Source organism: Agelaius phoeniceus, chromosome 5 (assembly GCF_051311805.1).
Source record: "Agelaius phoeniceus isolate bAgePho1 chromosome 5, bAgePho1.hap1, whole genome shotgun sequence".
Lineage (NCBI taxonomy): Eukaryota > Metazoa > Chordata > Aves > Passeriformes > Icteridae > Agelaius > Agelaius phoeniceus.
In genome coordinates this window covers 13,088,744-13,105,835 of record NC_135269.1, presented here as the reverse complement: position 1 = coordinate 13,105,835, position 17,092 = coordinate 13,088,744, and the positions used below count along the sequence as shown (strand labels likewise).

General features: G+C 41.1%; 1 protein-coding gene across 4 annotated transcripts in view; it reads left to right on the top strand.

Moving 5' to 3' along the window:
• Positions 1-17,092, top strand: part of DGKI (diacylglycerol kinase iota) — a 200,623-nt gene that overhangs the window by 150,815 nt on the left and 32,716 nt on the right. For all 4 annotated transcript variants that reach the window (XM_054631243.2, XM_077178324.1, XM_077178325.1 and 1 more), the window contains 3 exons: positions 370-410; positions 2,325-2,452; positions 2,997-3,122. In XM_054631243.2, the coding sequence (XP_054487218.2) occupies positions 370-410; positions 2,325-2,452; positions 2,997-3,122 (295 nt within the window). The remainder of the gene's footprint in view (positions 1-369; positions 411-2,324; positions 2,453-2,996; positions 3,123-17,092) is intronic.

Sequence of the window (17,092 nt, the reverse complement as noted above, 5' to 3'; positions counted from 1 at the left end):
GTAGGACCTTGCACTTTGCTGACCTCCACGAGGTTTGCACTGGCCCACCTCTCAAGTGTGCCAAGGTCCCCCTGGCTGTGTCCCTTTCCTCCAGTGTGTTCACTGCTCCACTAAGGCTGCTGTGAGCAGGGACCTTGCTGGGGCCACGCTTGATTCCACTCTCTGTGCCACTGACAAAGATGTTGGTCGCAGTACTGACCCGAGGCATGCCACTCATATGGACATAAGGAATAAACTTGTGCTCTTGTGGAGCCACTGTGACTTCCCTGACACAGGGGGTGTTTTAGGAGCCAGTGATGTTAGTGCAGCCCAGCTTGTCCATGCAGCCCTGCTCAGACTATTTTCTGCTGTTGTTTCTCTGTCTTGCAGCAACTTCTGCTGATCGTTTTTACCGCATTGACAGATCTCAGGTAAATCCTTATTTGTTTTTTGTTTCTATAGATTTCTTTTTTTAAAAAAGCTAAATCAAATGCAGCTTAAAATGAATTATCTGCCGTTCTTTCTGTCTATTGCAAAATGTTACTCATGATGTCTCATGAGAAGTAGAAAAAAACTTCTGGGGTGTTTTTTAGTTGATCTAATTCATGTTGTTTCACTGAAGTCTTGTATCTGCTGACCATCTGCCATTCTGTTTACTACCTATCTGATACAGATCAGAATTTTCTGCAATTGTTTTCCTTATCAAGTCTTATTTGGGGCACCTGTGTGGCACCAGTGTATTTGTATTTATCTTTTCAATGTTGCTTTTAGGCACCAGAAATCTTGATCCTCTAGATGTGTGTGTGTGGGCCATGAAATAGCTATGGAAATTATGTTGTTACAATTTGAGAATTATGAAGAGATATGCACAAAATATTCACAAGGAACCTCAAAACAAGGTGTATCTCTGCTGGATTCAAACCTGTGGCATAGATCTGACAATCTGAATATATTTTTTAAAAGACACTGAAAATTTTAGAGCTTTTGGTGTTTCTGATTTGTAGCCAGAACGGGCCAATTAGTTGCTCAGCATTAAGTGCAAATTGTTGATTTCGCACTGTGGTTGTTTGTATCTGGTCCCCCTGAGAGCTGTGTAAGCTGTTTCTGAATCACATGAACATGTTACTGTTTCTTAGCAAAAGCAGCTGGTGCTTTAGCTCAAGCAGAAGGAGCTGTGACTTTAGTTCAGAGTTCCCCTGTTCAGTGTCTGCATGTAGATGCCATGGGACTTCTTTGCATGCAGTCAAATAAATGGTTTGATGTTGTAATCTAACATTGGGAAGGCAGGGGTGAAGAAGATGCTGCTACAGACTAAACTGGGCAATTTGACTCAGTTTGGCTTATTCTGCATTTCTCCAATCCTTGACACTGTACTGATGGTAATTTTGAATGCCTACTCTTTCATCCTGTGATTCTGGGAGGAAAAAATTAAATACTGTGCATTGGTCCCTGTAGGGAGATAGAATATAAGAAAATATAGTGTAGAAAGTAATCTTACCCCTAAGGAGTTGCAGCTGGGCCAATTATCAAAGATTAGGAACAGGCCTGACTTTAACAGGCCACAGCTGTAAGCAATGGGAAGAAGAGTGCTATAAAAGAGTGGGGTGGCTGGGTGAGAAGGGAACTGGAGTCAGTGGCTGCTTTGTGAAGAAGAAAGAGTCAGTGCTCTAAGGAGATGCCCACGAGAAACACCAAGAAGGTATGAAACTTTTGTGATGGGAGACAACAGTGTGGAATCCCTGCAGTAAGATGACAACAGGTCCCAGCACACAAACAGTGTGCAATTTCCTGCCCATTTCCCTACACAGACAGGCATACTCACACTGTGTTTTTTTTTGAAAGACAATAAGCCTTCAGTGTCAATACCAAAAATAAAGGATTGAGAAAGAGAGCTTTGGTAATGGAGATGTGAAAACAGAATGTACAACTGGTGGAGATCTGAAAGAGTACCCCCAAAAAATGAAAAGTTCTGTCAACCATCATCAAAGAAGAGACTTCAGGTGTTGGTCCTCATTTCAAAATGCAGATCTCAGCTTTATGGGTAGACCTCCAGGTTTCATCAGAATGGCATAGTCATCAAGGAACAGCCTTTAAAATATTGCTGTGAGTGTGCAGCTTGCTCATGGGGAATCTTGTTTGACTTGAAATCAATGACATGTAAATTGGTGACTTCTGTGACATTGATGTTAATGTGTGTGTGTGTATGAGTACACACTTAAATACAGAGTTCCTTGAATATTCTTCAGGGAACCTGACATGCACTCAACTCATTCTAGGGCACTGGGTACTCTGAGGGATCAATGATGCTGCAGGTTCATTATTTGTTGCTTGTGTCACTCCGACAGGAACATTTGCACTTTGTGACGGAAATTTCGCAGGACGAGATTTTTATCCTGGACCCAGAGATGGTAATGTCTCAGCAGGTGGGGACGCCACCAGGAATGCCTGACCTGGTAGTGGAGCAGGCAACTGGGTGAGTACTGCTGGAATCTGCTTTTCAGCAGATGTATTAGAGATGGGCATCTCTTTCTGGCCCCCTTTTCTGAAGGATTAGATGTGGGAGGGCAGGTATTCTGTAGGAACAAATCCAGTTGTTGTAATGACAGGAGAGCAGTCGTGTAACATCTGCTCCATTAGGCTTCCTGGAACACACAGCAGGAGTACTGGACTTCAGCACCTTTTAACCACCTCACACCACCTGACCCACAATCCTGCCATAAATCTCTAACCAAGATTGAGTTACAAACTTCTCTGCATGGTCAGAGTTCTGATCCCACTGTGTAAAGCCCTGAAGGCCTTTGTGTGTAAGAATGATCATGAAGAGTCTCTGTTTCTTATCATCCTCTTGACAGACCAGAAATGCTTCTATTTGTCTTTATGAACAGCACTCATAGTGAATTAATCTATTTTAACTTGCTATGGGCTGAAAAATGCTGGGAACCAATTAACATAAGACAGCTTCCAAGTGGAGCACACAAGGGGTGTGAATGCCTTTCTCTTCCTCCTTCTCTCCTTAGAATATCGGAGCGGTGGAACCCTGCGGTTCGGAAGAGGATGCTGAGCGACAGCGGCCTTGGAAAGATTTCTCCCCACTACGAGGTACCTGACAAACAAAAGGACGCCAGCCAGACACATATGCTGCAGTAAGAGCCCTCTGCATTTCTCTGCTTGATGATACACTGTCCCTCTCACCACAGACAACTCCTAATGTCTCCTTTAAGCTTAATTAATTGTGCTGACATGCTGAAATTGCAAATACTTTTTGCTATTTCTCTTTTGCTTCTCCCTTCTGTTCTTCCTCTTCGTCCATTATTTTATGTTCCTTTATGTTCTTGCCTTTGTTTCATTCTCTGTGACACTCTCCCCTTTTAATAAACCAAAATCCAAGTTTTTGAAAGAAAGTACCTTCTTTTTTGATGTTTGAAGTTCCAGCTAATCTTCTTGGTTACTGGTTTGGTAAAAGGTCGAAGCATTCACCCTCAAGGTAGTTCTGATGCAAATATGATAAAACAGAAACCTCTAGAACAGCTGCTTGCTGTCAAAGATGTAGGCAAAGGTTTTTATATAATCTTGAGCCATGTAGGGTGGCTGTACAGTTTTTGATCATTTCCCCATGAAAGAAATTTTTACCTTAGTACTATCTATCATGTTTAGATTGATTTAAAAATTCTGCTTACCTATGTTAGAAATTGTTCTCAACTTTTTTGGTTATTTCACTTTTGATTTTCAAAACCATCAGTGGATCACTACCAAAGATTAGATGGGAAATGTCTGTCAGAACCCTGTTGCTGGCTTTGAAGTTATTTGTGTTTTGGTGTTGTATTCCCCCCATCCCCCAATAATTATGTTATGTACAATTGTGTTTGTAGTTCTACTGTATCAGCAACCTATGGGCAGGTTTTAGGACAGTATAGAAAAACTAGGATTAGTGACAATGTGGCCTTTTTTCCAGATTTTTTTAATGTTAGGATGTGTGTGGGAGAGGGCTGCAAGGTACAGGGCAGGCATAGCCTAGAGCTCTGGGACAGGTGCAGTGGGGATGGCAGGCTGACTAGCCCTAAGACTACCAACTGGAAACTTTCCAGCTAAATGGAAACTGCTGTCAGGAGGAGATGTCATGGCAAGAAAGGGTGATCAAGGTAGCACTGCCAGGAGAAAATCACCTGGTTTTCTCCCTGAGGGATTCTGGAGCAGTTCTTGATACTCTTTGCAAAGTGAAGAATGGTGAATTCCGGTTCATTTTTTCCATAGACTGGAATGGCAGGGTCCAAAATCTGAAGCTGGCAAAGCTGTGAGAAAAATGATGCTTAGACAGTTCAAGGCAGTGTGGAGAAATAGTGAGAACATGTGGACTAATTTCTTATTGATAAGAAGAGTGATTTTGTTTACATCAGCATGACTGGAAATGTTTGCTTAGCTGTAACAATTACATTTGGTGGATTTATTAAGTACAAACTAAGCTAGTAGCATTGCTCAGAGTAAAGTGTCCCTGTCACTGCCTACTATGAGGAATTGTTTACTTTACAATTTCTCTAAACTTTAATTGTTTTGCTCAAATTTTTCATGCTAAGAATCAGTCTATGACTGATTCTTTTACTTTTAGTAAACACTTTAACAAAAAAGCCAGTTGTTTATGAAGACAAGATTTGTATGAAATGTGCTCCTTTAAATGACCTTCCTTCAAATAAATAAATCCAGTGGTCCTTTCCTGAGTTGTGTTAGTGCTGGTAGTGGAATGAACCTCATTGGACTGAAAATTTGGAAGTTTGACATTTAGTAAAATGTCATCATAATACCAGGGAGATGCCTTTTGCTGTCTTGAAAATTACCCCTGAATTTGCCCTGATGATGAGGTTGTTCGTGCACTGTGGAGACTCAGGTTCAAGAGCTTTGCTTTCAAAACTTTCTGTCTGTACATGCTCACAGAGGAGTTATGCTCCTCTGGGCTTAATTCAGGTTGCAGACCTGAGTGAAGTGGGACTGTGCTGCTCATTAGCTGATCTCCAGCAGCAGGGGGAAGAGGGATGCATCAGTCATGGTCAGATGGAGATGGTCAGGAGAAGGTGTATGAAGGAACAAGGAAAAGAGGTTGCAAGAGCCAAAGGATCAGAAGCACAAAGGAAGCATGTGCAGGGGAACAGGATTAAAGGATGGGAGCTGTTCAGAGCACAGAGGATGATAACCAGATGTCTGGGGAGTCAGAATGGAAATAATGAAAAGGAGGAGGGCATGGGGAACATATAGGTAAGAGATGAGTGAGACAGGCTAGGGGCATGGGGGAAGGGTCTGTGGCTGTTTCTCTCCAGAACAGAGAATTCTGAATTTAATCAGGTTATTACACAGGTGGGCAAGCTCTGAAATATATTTAAATACTGCCTCACTTGCTACCAAGGTGGAAGGTGTATGGTACATGAGTCAGGGGACTGCAGTGGAGGCAGCAAGGTGTTATTAAATTTAAGACACTCGAATGATGCTCTGTGGGACAGGCTTCTCTTTTCAGCATCTGTGACAGAATTTCTGAATGGTGAGGATTTACAACAAACTTTTCACAAGTGGCTGGTTAACCATGGGCTCCTTATTCTGTGCATGTCCACTGTGAAGTAGGTTTGGTTACTGGGGGGGGGGGGGGGGGGAGCACTACAAGGAGATTTTGAAAGAGTGTGGAGGGCTGGAAACTGAGAAATAGGATTTCTGTTGCCTCAGGTTGTATGACTAAAATGAATGGAAAGTTAGTGACTGCTTTCCCAGCTGCAGAATACAGATAATATTGCAACCTCACCTTAAAGGAGCACAGTGAGGGCAAATTTCATGGTCTTGAGAAACCTGGATACTGTGGGGAGACTCTGTCAGAGACGCTTAGCAGGACATGAATCATTTTGCATTCTGTGCACAGTCTTGGCAGTGTGAAAGAAATAAATCTTGAGGCTGTGCAGTGCATATACGGGAGGATATCAAGCAGGTTTTGACTTAAACTCTGAGGCAAGAGTCCAGCAGAAGAAAATACAAAGTGGCAGTGTGACTATAATTTCTCATAACATTTGAGTGAAACAGGGTTGAAGTATGATCCCAAATTTCCAAGCTTCTGTATATTTGACTTAGCAATCTAAAAAAATCTAATGTGGCACTTTAAAGAAAAAAAATTAGTACTCTAAAAAGCATTATTATATTTTGGCAGCTGAAGTTCCTCACAGGTCCTTTGCAGAGATTTGTCCCCTCAGAAATTATTTTTCAATTAAAACTTGAAAAAAGGATTTCAGCAAGATTCCTAAACAGGAATATGGCAGAGAACAGAGTACTCAATTCCTCTTGTACACAGAGCTCCCATGGATCTTCAAAGAGTCATCAGCATCCAATGTTTTTATCCAGTCAGAAATATTGTACAGCTCAAAATGCATTATCCTATAGCCTAGGCAAATGACAGGGGACTTGGTGTGAGAGAAGGGGTCATAGTTGACTCACTGGGAGTGCTTTCTCAGGGGTCATTTTTTCTCCTCAACAGGGTATGACCACAGCTGGTCATAATGTATCTTCAGAATACTTAGAGTGTATCTGTCATCACTATGTACACACATATAGATGTGTGTATATATATGTATATACATACATATAAAACTTCTTTAAGATAATGATTTCTGACAAGTGAGGAATGTAGCTAAAAATTCAAAGTTGAATGATCCCTTATATTATTTCAATAAATGAAAGCAGAGAACAGAATACATGTTCTAAAACTAATTCTAATGTTAGCTGTTGCTTTTGATCACCAGCTTGTTTGGTTAAAGCATAGTGTGAATATAAAGGTTTTGAGGCAGGGGTCTTTCTGAGATAAAAAATATGCTTTTTTTTTCCAATTAACTGAATTCGTGTTATTTTCAGGTAGCTGTTGGTTAATAGTATTTCATATTTTGTTCCTTATGTGATAGCTCTTTGATCTGTGGTGGATTGTACAGGACATGAAACAGTGTCTTGATGCAGTAACCATGATCTGGGGCAGATTGTAGTTTAATAGGGACATCAGTTAATGTGAACACTGTATTAAAAAAACACATTGGAAAGACAATTTACTAGGACTAGAGGTGCTTAATCTTGAAAAAAAAGATAAATATTCTGGTCTGACTGCACTGATACAGGAAATTGGACCTTTCCGTTGTACATGAGTGGCTTCATCCTATGATTAAATGATGCAGTGAGATGCAGAAGACCTTACAGCCTGCTGTGTGCTTGTTGTTGGCCGTATATTTCTCTTCTTGGTTGGTTGTCACCCTGTTATATGATGAGAGCTGGAAAATTCGATAAAATCAAGCCCCCAACAGCATACGGAGATGAAAAGGTGATGACTATATCTTGGTAGAAGTTTAATCTACATCTTTTAATTGAAGTCATTAATTTTCCCAACATTCAGGGCAGTAACCAGCTCTTTTCTAGCATCTGTCCAGCTGTGATGGTAATGTGTTTCCCAAGCTGCTGGCTGCATTTTCTGGATCAAGTGCATGGCTTGTGAAGGGTGGGCGAAGGTTGGCCAGGATGCCATCTGGTCTTGTTAGGGAGAGGAAGAAAAAAATGCCTGTAGGTGCTGGAAGATGGCTGCAGCCCTTTCCACTAAATAGACATTAATTAGCTAGTAATACCATCCAGGCATTGCTTTATGAAGCTGTAATAACCTAGTTTCTCAGAGGGAAGAAGAAAAAGGCTAAATGCCAAGTGTTTCACACAGCCACAAGAATCTGATCATTGCCCAGGAAATCAGTGTGACAACGCAGATGTTACAAGGTGGTTTAGGGTATTTTTTAAAGAGAAATCTTCATGTATTACAAGATGAGAAGAGCATCAGGGATACAAATTTGCATGTTAAAGGAGAAAGAATGCTAATTTAGTGGAAGTTTAGAAAATATAAAAAGATGATTCAAAGCATGCTAAGCAGGGACTGCCTGGTGACAGTGAATCTTTAAAATTTCAAAGGTTGGTAAGGACTTGAAAAATCCAAAGGTTTGCCTGAAAAATATTGTATTGGAAAACTCAGCATTAGCTCTTAAATAGGCAGAGTTGTCTACTCTGGTGTTTTTGATAGCAAAATCTGAGTTAATTTTCAGGTTCAGATTTAGTTCAAGCTGCATTTATAAAATTACACTGCAAGAGTGAAGTGTGTATGTCTTAATCAGGTATTTGTGTACCTGTAAGAATTGCTTTCCATTTTGCAGATGAGGCTCCATGAGTACTGATTGCTTTCAAACAAATCTTATTTTAGTGAAGGTGTAAATCACCATTACCTTTACTGTACACTCCTGTGTAGTCCTTATAATGGAGGTCAAATGTAACAGAGTGCAGTGTCTGTTTTTTGCTTAGCTCTCCCTTTTCTTTCTCTTCTGTTGTCTTGGATACTTTTACAAATAGCATCTCTCTCACTACCTAAAAGTGGAGCATGAGAGATTTGCCTAAAGCAACTCTGCCTCTTGCTAGGAAAGTGATGTAAAAAAGATGGGGTTGGCACTGGAAAGGAAGATGTAGACCCAAAGAAGATGGTAAGTGTTGTAAAGAGGACTTAAAATTATTCAGAAGAAGGTAAACACGGATTAAATAGGGAAAGAACTTTGAAGAAAGCAAAGAAAAGTAAATTACAAGAATACAGCAAATGAATAAGAAATTGCTTGGAAGGAAAACAAGTTCCCTAAGAGAGACTGACTGTGAAAAAAGTGATGCATTTTGGTGTGGGGTCTAGTTGTGTATTTTTAAAGCTTTTGCTATTTGTCAGCATGTTGCAGTCACAATAATTAACATTTTATACACATCCCAGATAGAAGCTACAATTTATCCACTATTAAGCAAACCTTTCTTCAGCTCCTCTATAAATCTTCCCTTACCCCCACTGATGAAGAATTCTTTGACGAGGATGGCACCTGTTAATTTTTTTAGTCTAGAGCACAGGTGTGGTAAACAATGTCATGTATTTTAAGCTTCTCTTGTGAATACAAGTTCTCTATATACATCAAGTTCTCAGCCATATTAATTGTTTTGGGAGATTTTCAGTGGGAAAAAATGCAAGAATTATTCAGGGAGTCCTAGCCATGTCTAATTAGTAGACACACCTTAACTCAGCTGTAGAAGAAAGGCAGAGTTGGGAGAGGAAAACAATGCTAAAAAGAGAGAGAATGGAGAGGAATGTTCATACTGAAATACTTTTGCAAAGACTGGCCTGCATGAGATATGCTCTTGGTTTATTCTGAGTGGGTAAAACTTGAGAACAGATGCTCTCAACTCAGGATTCAAGAGGTTTTGTGCTACTTCAGCTGGAGTGGTACCATCTCAGGGAGGATTCTGGACATGGAAAGATCCTGGCATTTAGTTCTGGTGTCTGAAGGCACAAAAGCAGAACAAAGGGAAGTGGTGCCACACACAAGCCCTGCTAGGTCAGGGGATGAGCCATGGCTTTGTGGTGATGGCATGCACTGGGCCTGAGGGACCTTTGCAAACAGTGAGAATCAGATGTTCTGGAAACTATTCAAAACAAACTTTCAGCAACTTCTGGTGTTACCTTTAAGTGATTGCATACAGGCAAAATCTTACTGAATTATCTATTCTTCTGTTTTGATTAGTACAATTTTTATGTCACTACTGTCAAGTCTGGCCTTATCTATAGAGAGCTGGGCTGTAGAAAATTCATGGGTATTACTTAAAATTTTCTGCAACAGTCATTAGTAATTGGTACTTAATGTCATCCTGACAACCCCAGCCCAGTAATAGTGAGCTTTAAGACACAACCTTAGCTTCTGCTCTTGTTAACCATAATTGGGAAAAGAAGAAATCAGAAATTGGTTTAGATTTGCACGTCTATAACCTTATTTACATATGTGAATGCAATGCAGAGAGTGTGTATTTTCTTCAAGAGTGAAGTCTGCAGCCTCTGCTGTTGAGGCAGAGGTGTTTTAGTAACAGTGGGCACATGTGAGGTGGGTTTGTGCATACACCCCTTCGATAGATGGCAGAAGCAGAACACATCCTGTACTGGATCCTGTACAGTGTTCTTTTTCTCCTCAGTACTTATTACCAATACATCTTATCACTCAGCATTTAGCTCCCCAGAGTTGACTGGGTGGGATTTTTGGCTTCCTCTTTTCTCACCAAGCTGCCACCTCTTAATGACTTTTGTGGCATCTCACACCTGATGCACACCTGAGGAAATTCACCCTGCTGGCAAATTATTTTGACGGACAGTGACATGCAAAACACTCCCACACATGATGAGACTGCAAATTGGCTTCTTTAGAGAGATCTTGCTTCTTGACTGGCATCCCACTTTCCAAAAGGGAAATGCAAGCAGTCCAGCTCCCCTCCTCTCCTTTGGGGCAACTTCAAGCAACAGAATGCACACATACTTGACAAAGGAGCCATCTTACCTGAATGTTAAAAAGTCAAATACCACCTAGCTTAAAAATGCCTTCTGAATATTTCCAGCAGACAAAGGGGCAAAGCCGAGTTTTCCACATGGAATGTAAGTTTTTATTTTGGAGTGCATTTAAAGGATAAAAAAATCATATTGGCAGAGTAGAGATAGCTTGGTACCTTGGTTTTCTTGAAGTGGTTTACCATAACAGTTATTAATCTGCTTTCCACTCTCTGGCTGATAGACTCTACTGCTTCAGTCTTGGCTATTTTCTCTCTTTTTTTTTTTAGCAACTGTGTTTGCAGTTGCATCCTTGCTTGCCTACTTTAGTCCTTGATTTGCAAAGCAGAATCTTTGAGAAGTAAAACAGCTTTACAGCAAAGAAGGCAGCAATATATCAAGAGAAAGACTTCTCATAATCTTGTTTTCTTTTTGTCTGGGTAAAAGAAAATGACATTTGATAATTTAATTTTTGGGGCCTACTGCTTTCCCTGTATTGGACTTGTGGTAACTGTACCTGGCAGGAGCAGGGCAGCAATAGTGGATCTGACAATGCCACTGCAGAATGTGAATATCCTTCTCTCTCCAGCTTTATGGACTGGAAACAACAGACCTACAGTCCCCAGTGGCATTAAAGGTGCTGGAAAAGGGGATGGATGGGTTTACTGAGGTGATAAAGGATGATTGACAGAAAGATATATTCTTCTGGGTATACTTTAAGCACTGTTACAAATAGAGGTCAAATATTCTCCAGCATAGCAGACTTAAAAGCCAATCAAGGCTGGAACAGTTGTGCACCTTGTAGTTTTAGACATATATGTCTGTGTTTATGTGTACTTCTTACTCATTTGTAGGAGTTGAGGTAAGAAAAAAACAACCAAAACAACAAAACCCAAATCCCAAACCTCCCAGTCCTAGTTTTCTGGGCATTGTACAGGAATAGCAAGCCTGTGTCCATGTGCTCTGTGCCTGCCATAAGGAGCTGCCATCTGCTTGGAGAGGAGGCTGGTTCTTAATGTATTCTCACTCAGTACCAAGCTGTCTTATTAAAGCCAAAACCAGTGAGCTTCAGAGCCTGGGTAAGAAACAGCCCTGTACATGTGTTACACACACATTGGGCTACATACTCTGTTCAAGCTTTCACACCTGGACATCTCATTAGATGCATTTAGACTCTATTTCTATTCCTGTTCATATCCCTAAGTTCTGGTTTAACAGGCTTCCAAAGAGAATAGAAATGTAGTTTGGTGAAATAGCTGCTCTAAGATATCACACAGAAGTACTACTTCACCTGAGTTGACTGTGTTAAATTTAAAAAAGCCAAACCTTTCAATAATTCTTCAGATATCTTCATGTTTGTATTTCTGCTGTGGCTGAAAACTGGGAAATGTTAAAAATACCATGCAGCAGAAAGGTAAAGACAAAGGAGAATTGTGTGAAAATAGGTCGTCTTTTGAGGTTTGCAATGGAGTATTTTAGACCTGCAGAAATTAGTGTTTGGTGAGGCTGGGGACAATATTCTGACATGAGCCCTCACTTGACTCATGGCACAAAAAGTGAGATTTTTCACTGGAGCTGCTTGGGAAGTTCATTTTTTTCCCAGGCTGTGTGTCTTGGCATGGCTGCTCTGCAGGGAGCTGCCCTTTCCCTTCCATGGCTGCTGTGAGTGGTTGAGTCCCCTGGCTCTGGGCTTGTATGTCAGGGTGTAGGAGGTACAGTGCCTCTTTAAAACACCTGCCAAAGGACTTGGGTGAGCAGAGAAACTTCTGAAAGCTTCAAAACATTGTTTGTCCCTGCTGCTCCTCTGCATGAGGAAGGGCCCAGTAAAACCCACAGCTTTGTCTTGGTAGCTGAGGCAGAGTGTTTAGCAGTGCTGGCACAGGGGTGTGTGCCAGGGAGGGAAATACAAGGGGAGCAGGGCCATAACAGAGAGCCTTGCTGAGGTTCTGGCAGTGCTGATGCCCATGGGCCAGCAGGGACAGATGGACCTGGCTAAATTATGCCAAGAGCTGAAATCAGAGAGCCAGAGGTGGCTTAGAGCCAGTGTAACCCTGACTCCTAGATTCCTATTTCTGTGCCAGACATCTAAAAGTGCAGCACAAAAGCCATATCTGAAACTCCCAACAGAATTTTTTTCTCCATCAATTAGTCTATAGCAGGAGTGGAAACAGCTCAGCAGTTCTGCTCTGCCTAGGATCTCTGTGTTATGCATATTAACTAAGGTGATTTTTTAATTTTTAGATTATTTTGTAAAAGGTGGCAGGAAAGTGAGGGTTTCTTAGTGCTTAGCACTTGTGAAAATCAGGTGACTTATTTTTTAACATAATTGCAAAAATCTGTTTCTGAGAGATTCATGTGTTTCTGGAACAAAATGCTGTTTCTCAAAAGTGTCTGGTTTGCATTGTTCTACAAACACACCATTTAGGGTAGCTTCTGGATTGTTTAGAAGCCCAAAGTGGCATAAAATTATATGGGTAGTATCTTAAGACACCAAGCAGCTGATGTGCTTCACCTCCATCTAGCCTGAGGGCCAAGAGAAGCTGTGTCTTATGAACCAGGTTATTATACCTGAGGTGCTCAAAATGGGGTTGTCGTGGCATTGTGCTTGGCAAAATAATTTCTTTCTCTGGGTTAAATAAAGCTGAAATCCTAACAAAATGACCTCTGCTTTAATCTTTTCTTGGAAGAAGTAAAAGTGCACTTATTTGTTGTTGAGGAAAAGGCAGATGTTTTGCTACCTAATAGATATGCTTTTATTCTCATGTAGAATGCTGAGGAAATGCATAAATGTAGACACTTAGCTCCTGTTCCAGGTCTTCTTAACAGTGGCCTGTGTCAAACAACATCCAGTCCCTTGGCACCCAGGTTGTTGTTTCACTAAAGCATAATGTCCTTAGATCTAACTTTCTATAGGTCAGTGAGGATTTTGAAGATTTAATTAAAGTCTGGAAATGGAAGAAGGGCATTTCAAACAAGCTGGGATAAGACCCTCTTCAAAATAATTCTCTTGCATTCCACTGAGATATTTTAGGGCCATGTGATCATAAGAGAAAGAAAGGCCAAGCATTTATAAAAAACCAAACCAAAAAACCGAATCCAAACAAACTGTGATTATCCTACAATGATCTTGCTGCTCATTTGGAAAGATTTTCTTTTTCAAGTGAATACCAAGCCACCTTGCTCAGGTCATGTTTTGAGGTAGAACTATCGTATCCAAGATGAATTTTATAGAACACTTCTCTATCCTTTTTCTCTTTTTTAAAAATTAATGATAGGCATGTTTGGGATTATAACTGATTTTGCAATAAAATCTTCTATTCCCTTTTAAGCAGCAATTCCTAGTCGACTCCTCTGGGTGTCAGCACAGCTTCAGGTATAGCTGCATTGTGGTCTTACATGTCTTCATTAAAACATTCCACAGTGGACAGAGGAAAGGTAGGAGACAAAAAGTTAAGCAGTAGTGCAAAAAGACATGTGACAATACAGGGCACACTGACATGCCTGAGACCCAGCCTGGAACACATCTGAGCTGCCCTGGTTTCCCAAGAAGCACCAATTTCTCTCCTGTATGTTGGACTGCACGTGAACAGCCTGAGGCTGTGATTGCTGTGCAGGTGGAGATGGAGGCTGCTGAAGGAAGTGATGCCTTGTGAAGGCTGACCTAGAACAAAGACTAGATGGAGCTAAAAAATAAAGTAGGTGTTTATTGGGAGGCCTCAATAGGTACATCTTGGGCAGCACAAGAGCTCAACCAGGGCTGCACCAAATATGAACCTAAAATGATCACAAAAATGAACAACCGGTCATGGGGTCTCACATTTTTTTAAACTCTGGTGCATTTGCATATTGGAGTTAATTGTCCAATTACATCTTTAGGTTATTAAGTCCCATCCTTCTTGTTTTTCTCTCTTCAATCCACATTGTTTATGCTCTTGGGCCTGACATTTGGACCATTTGTCCTTGGTCCCAAGCTTGGAAAGGAATTGTTTTGTCTCCCTACTCTGTGAAGAGAGCTCACCAACTCTTAATATGAAGCTCAGAAGTACACTCTAAAGCAGTACAGAATCTGAGAAATGTAGAAGCTATAACTGAGGCATCAGAAGTTAGAGAGAGGGTAGAAGGAATACTGATCTTGTCCTTTAACAGAATTAAGAAAGGATAAGATCTCTAGTGTTTGTCTCTTGATGGTTGTTGCAGGTTACAGGACATGTCCAAACAGATTTCTGCAAACTGATAAATAACTTGAATGGAATTTCTCAGATTCAGGGGGCTTTGCTGGTCAGCATTTTCCCATGTGTGTGAGGCAGTATGGCCATTGTCTATGCGTGATATTTGAGAGGAAAGGATGACAGGAAAAATGGGGTAGTAAAACCAGAACGCTTTGTAGAGAGACTTAAAGAATTGCAGAAAAACTTAGGTTGGGAACAACTCTGAAGGACCTCTAATACAAATATTCAGGATAGATCCAGCTAGATGAAGTTCAGAGCCTTTTCTAGATGAGTTTTGAATATCTGCAAAACTGGAGATTCAACAGTCTCTTTACACAGCCTGTTCTTCTCTTTGATCATCCACATGTTAGAAATTTTTTTCCTTAACATCCAATCTGAATTTCCCATGTGCCAGCTTGTGACTGTTCTTTCTTCGTGCAGACTCTGTCGTCTCTTTCCTTTCCTGTTAAGTAGTTGAAGGCAGCAATTAGATTTTGCCCAAACCTTCTCTTCTTACTGAACAAACCCAGCTTCCATAGCCTGTCCTCCTCTGCCCACAGCATCTCTGCAGCCCTTTCTGGAACTCAGCCCAATTTGTCAATGTCTGTCTTGTTCTCAAGTCTCACAAGCATGAAGTACAGGGTCAAAAATCACTTCCATCTACTTTATGGCTCAGGTCTAGCAAATACAGCTCAGTATTTGGCCCTTTCCATCACAGGGAATTCTGCTGACAGATGTTCAACTTGTACTTTGCTAACATCAGGCATCCTTTCTGAAAAGCTTCATCTCTAGTGTTAGACCCCAGCCTGTCTTGTTGCATGGGTTTACTCCTCCTGAAGTGCAGGACTTTGCATTTGCCTTTGCTGAACTTGCTAACTTGCTGTGCTTCTCCAGCCTCTGATGGCCACTCTGAGCTGGGAATGTATGGGGTCAAGTGAAAGTGTGGGGAAACTCTCAGAAATTCTTAGGCTTTTATTTTTTCATCAAGTGCTATGCCCAGACTGAGCATTATCTGCTCCAGGAAAGAAAGCAGTTCTGCCTTTCTACCAGTAAAATGATGTACTGTTTGCAGCTGGGACTGCAGGGGACTCACAGTTACAGGGGTATTGATACAAATTGCTGAATGAGAGGGTTTCCTCACCTATATTTTAAAAACACTTGATGTGCTAAAAATTTTCTTCATTTGCAATCAGAGGATATATGAATAAATCCCAACGGGGATGCCACTTTTGATTCTGAAGAGATGCACTTGCAAAATGAGAAGGAATGGGTTTAATTTGACAGCTCTTGCTCTCCCCTCATCACAGGCAGCTGTTGTCAGACTGAATTAAAAAGTTTGCAGAACTACATTCCTTAAGCAGCAAAGAAGTGGAATGGTCATAAACCCCAGTAGAATTGCTGCATAGAGATTGTTATTTGGCCTTTAAATATTAAATGGCTGGTTTCAAATAGGTCTAGTGCAGATGGTTTCTGCTACAGGTTTATTGATTAAAATAGCTGCTTTACATCAGCTCCAACTTTTGTTTCTCCAGAGGCTTTTGTCTTCATGAATAATGTACTCTTTTGCTGAAATTTGGTTAGAATTCATCTCCTGGAGTCTGGCTGTATATCTCTAGGTTCCTAAGTCTCAGTTGACTAGGCTCAAAATTGTGACATTCCCTGCACTTCCCTCCTTAGAAATGAGTATTCCTTCTTCCACTCATCTAGTCTGAACAAACCTAGTGCTTGCACACTGGAATGTGCCCTTGGAAACAGCTCTGACTGTGTGGCTCTTTGAGAGAGGCTTGTATGATACTGAAGGTTGCCTTGCCTATGCTGAGGATTAGATTTCTGCAGCAATTCATCCAAACCTGCAAGAGTGAGTGAGAAAATTCCAGTGAGCTTTGGATCAGACAGTGAACTTGGAGGCCTGTTGTGGTTTCAGGTGGGCAGGTCTCATGCCTTCAATATTGTAAGTATTCCAATTTGCTGGATGCATCTAGTGTGTGTATGATCAGGCTTTTTTTACACCCCTTTTATGGCTTTTTATGCATTTCTAAAGATGTGTACCTTCATTTCTGGAAGATGCTTGAGGATTTTGTGTTAAGCCCAAAGGGTGTTGTTTTGCTTGCATAAGGGGTGGTGGAACAGACCTTGCACAGCCTCCCCTTGCAGGCTGAGGCTTGCAAGTTCTTTTATCCCTCTGGCTGAGTTTGCCACTCTGCAACATGAGGAGACTGCTGGAGGACCTGTAAGAAAGGAGGGCTGTGAACAGCAGGGAAAGCAAACAGAGGAGATTAGACCTTTCTTGACAACATGCTTTTCCTCCTCCTCCCTTCTGATCCTCTTTCCTATCACCAAAATGTCTTTACTCAAACTATCTGCTACAACAGCAGCTGTTTGTAAAACCAGAGCAGGGAGAAAGATTAAAGCCTTAGGTGAAAATATGTGAAATCAGGCTCTCCAGTTTCATTTATGCATGGGAAAATAAATATCACTGTTGGTAGAAGAGATAATTGAATCTCATGACTCTGTAGCCAGTCACAGATAG